Here is a 3,078-nt window from a genome sequence, read left to right on the forward strand (position 1 = left end):
CCCCCCCCCCCCCCCCCTCTTCATTAAACGGAGTCATGACTTGCAACATAATCTTTGACGCATCATTCTGCTAACAAGTGTTTTGGCTTCAAGGCATACGTCTCTATAAAAGCGTATCGTGGTTGTATATATACGTTGGTTAAACTCAAAGTCTAATCACATTTATTTTCACTTAGAAAATTAAAAACTCTTGAAATGAAAAAAAAAAACAAAAACAAAAAAAAAAAAGAAAAAACGCTATCAAAATAAAAAGACACACAAAGAAAGAAGTTCAAAAGTACGGGCGTTTCACAATCATTGAAGATCAAGAAGCCCTTGTACGAAGAAGCTTTTCTTTTGAAAGCTAAGAATAATTGTTTATTAACTTAAGAAAGGGAAAAAAATCGTTGATTAGAATATAAACTTTTCGAAGCAAAGCTGCTATTTCATTTCCACGGATTGATAACAACAACAGGTTTGCCGTCTACAACATGAGCGATTAAATGCCGATAATCCTGCATACGAAAATGATGAAAATCAGAAACTTTGATGATCTAACTAAAAAAAACTCAGACAGTATCAAATCCAAACAAAAATGAGTTTGTAATCAGCAAATGAACTAATTCATCAAAGTCAATTTAAACAGTACATTATAATGATGGTTAATATCAGTTCCACAGAAAATCAACATATGGCTTTATATATCAACATGCCTTTAATTATGATAATTAGTGGACTAAGCGACTAACTCAGAGGGTATGATATATGAATTCAACCCCATTCATCAGAGACTAACCAATATAGTTCTCCATCTGTCGGAATGAAAGTGACTCCATCTGCAGTTTTCCATATTATTTTTTCGATTACATTTCTATCAGAACATACAAGTCAAAGGATCACTGGTAAGTTTAATTCTTACTGATCCTCATGTTTGGAAAATAATTAAGAGAGACAGAAGAGGTAAGAGTTACATAAAAGAGAACACCAACCTAATTAAAGAAGAGTAACGATGGTAAGGGTGTCACATCTACCATCGTGTCACATCTTGTTGACTATAAGAGAATTTTACGAAAACAAAGACTGGATTTACAATGCCAAGTAAACGGATAAATATATTCTCCCCAAATAAACACCACACGTAAAAGTACATAACTTAAGCAATGCAACATCATATGTTTCGTTTTCACATCTAATCGAACATTCAAAAAATATCTAAATATAAAATCTACACATTGAGAATTGAGACACTAACGTTACAAAAATATGGCAGGCCTAATTACCATCGAATTCAGGGACAAACGATAGGCTTGAAAAAATTAAGAAACAAAAAGTTTACCAAACAAAGATTAATGATGACTGGGTTTAGAAAATATAAGAAACATCAAAAGGGTCGATTTTATTCTGTAATACATTTGTTAAAACACCAACGAATACGCATATCTCCACCGAGCAAACTGTTCAGTTATTCGAGGAGGAGAGAGTAAACTACTCCTTGCAGTGATTAACAACAATAAAAAAGTATGTAGATAAAAAGGGAACCATAACAACTACAATGGTTGAACGAATTCCAAATATATAGATCTGAAAAGAGGCAATTGAACAGGTTTTTTACATAGAAAAGCGTTGATTCGGAGGACTAAACAAAGAGAAGCGCCAATTTGGGGAAAGAAGAGAAGTGCCTTTTCATTTAATAAATTAATAACATCAGGTTAGAGCTAAACCGTTGGATGAGAAAATAAAAATAATTTTATCCGTTGGATTAAAAAGATGATGTCAGCAGTCTTAAAAAATGAGTTTGCTATTATATATAGATAATAAGATAACCTAAGTTCCATGGGTGCATCTAATTCTCGTCGTAGCTTGTCACCGCTCCACGTAGAGGTAGAGGCCCTTACATGGGCAATGAGGTGTATAATTGGTGCTGATAACGAGAAAGTCGTCTTTCTCACAGACTGTTCTGATTTGGTGAAGATGGTGTCTTCGCCTTCCGAGTGGCCTGCTTTCAAGACATATCTGGACGCTATTGATGAAGATAAGGATGAATTCCTTTCATTCTCTCTCGTTCAGGTACCAAGATCACAGAATGGTAGAGTGGACAAACTGGCGTGTCGTGCTAGAGTGGAGTCCCTTCCAATCACCTTTGTGAATAACTTCCCGTCTAATTGGCTCGTTTGAGTCAATCTTGTAACATGTTGGCAAAAAAAAATAAAAAAATAAAAAAATAACCTAAGTTAAAATTCTTAAGTTCCAAGTTATATAATCTTTTACAAATAGAAAAAAAAAAAAAATCATAAGCTTTAAAATTCAAATCATTAACCCTAACCCCTGACATTAAATGGCTAATAATTAAACTGAGAATTGTCCATAATTTTTAAAATTGGGCTCGGGTAGGACAAACCCCGACCCGACACAGAACAACAAGCTCTCTTCCTCGTCTCTCTCTCTTTTACTCAAAAAGAGAAGCAAAAACACACCGAAAAAAAAAACCAATTCTAAAATTTCATAGAATCGATCCATCTATGGCGGTGACTAGTCCAGCTACACGCTTCGCACCACCGCTGAACCGGCCTTTTCACCACCGATCGGCACTCGCCTCGCTTCATTGCGCCTCTAGGAACTTCCTCTTCCTCCGAAATCCCACTCCGAGCTCGACGATCGTCGCTGTCAGGTGCCAGAAACCTCTTTCCGACGGGATTAGATCTACTGAGTCCATGAGTCGTGTCTCTTCTGCTTCATCTTCTGTTTCGTCTTCGATCGATTTCCTAACCTTGTGTCATCGGCTCAAGGTATGTGTTTGAACCCATATTGTTATTATTATCATCGATTCCGAAATCAAAACAATGGGGATTGAGTAAATAATACTTTGAGAGTGGCTTTCAATTCTGAAATTGTGAGTTCTGCGTAGTGAACTTTGTATTGGTGTCATCTTGTGTAGACAACAAAGAGAAAAGGGTGGATTAATCAGGGGATAAATGGACCTGAATCAATTGCCGATCATATGTACCGTATGGCTATAATGGCATTGATAGCTGGTGATCTTACTGGAGTTGACAGAGAAAGGTTAGTCGTTGCTTCAACTGTTTTGAGTTTATTTAGATG

At 36.1% G+C, this 3,078-nt stretch overlaps 1 protein-coding gene across 1 annotated transcript in view; it reads left to right on the forward strand.

The window, feature by feature from the left end:
* Positions 2,394–3,078, forward strand: part of LOC104741240 (HD domain-containing protein 2 homolog) — a 3,437-nt gene continuing 2,752 nt past the window's right edge. The window contains exons 1-2 of the mRNA XM_010462040.2: positions 2,394–2,765; positions 2,915–3,039. Coding sequence (XP_010460342.1) covers positions 2,499–2,765; positions 2,915–3,039 — 392 coding nt within the window. The 5' untranslated portion in view covers positions 2,394–2,498. The remainder of the gene's footprint in view (positions 2,766–2,914; positions 3,040–3,078) is intronic.

Source organism: Camelina sativa, chromosome 14, assembly GCF_000633955.1.
Source record: "Camelina sativa cultivar DH55 chromosome 14, Cs, whole genome shotgun sequence".
Classification (NCBI taxonomy): Eukaryota; Viridiplantae; Streptophyta; class Magnoliopsida; order Brassicales; family Brassicaceae; genus Camelina; species Camelina sativa.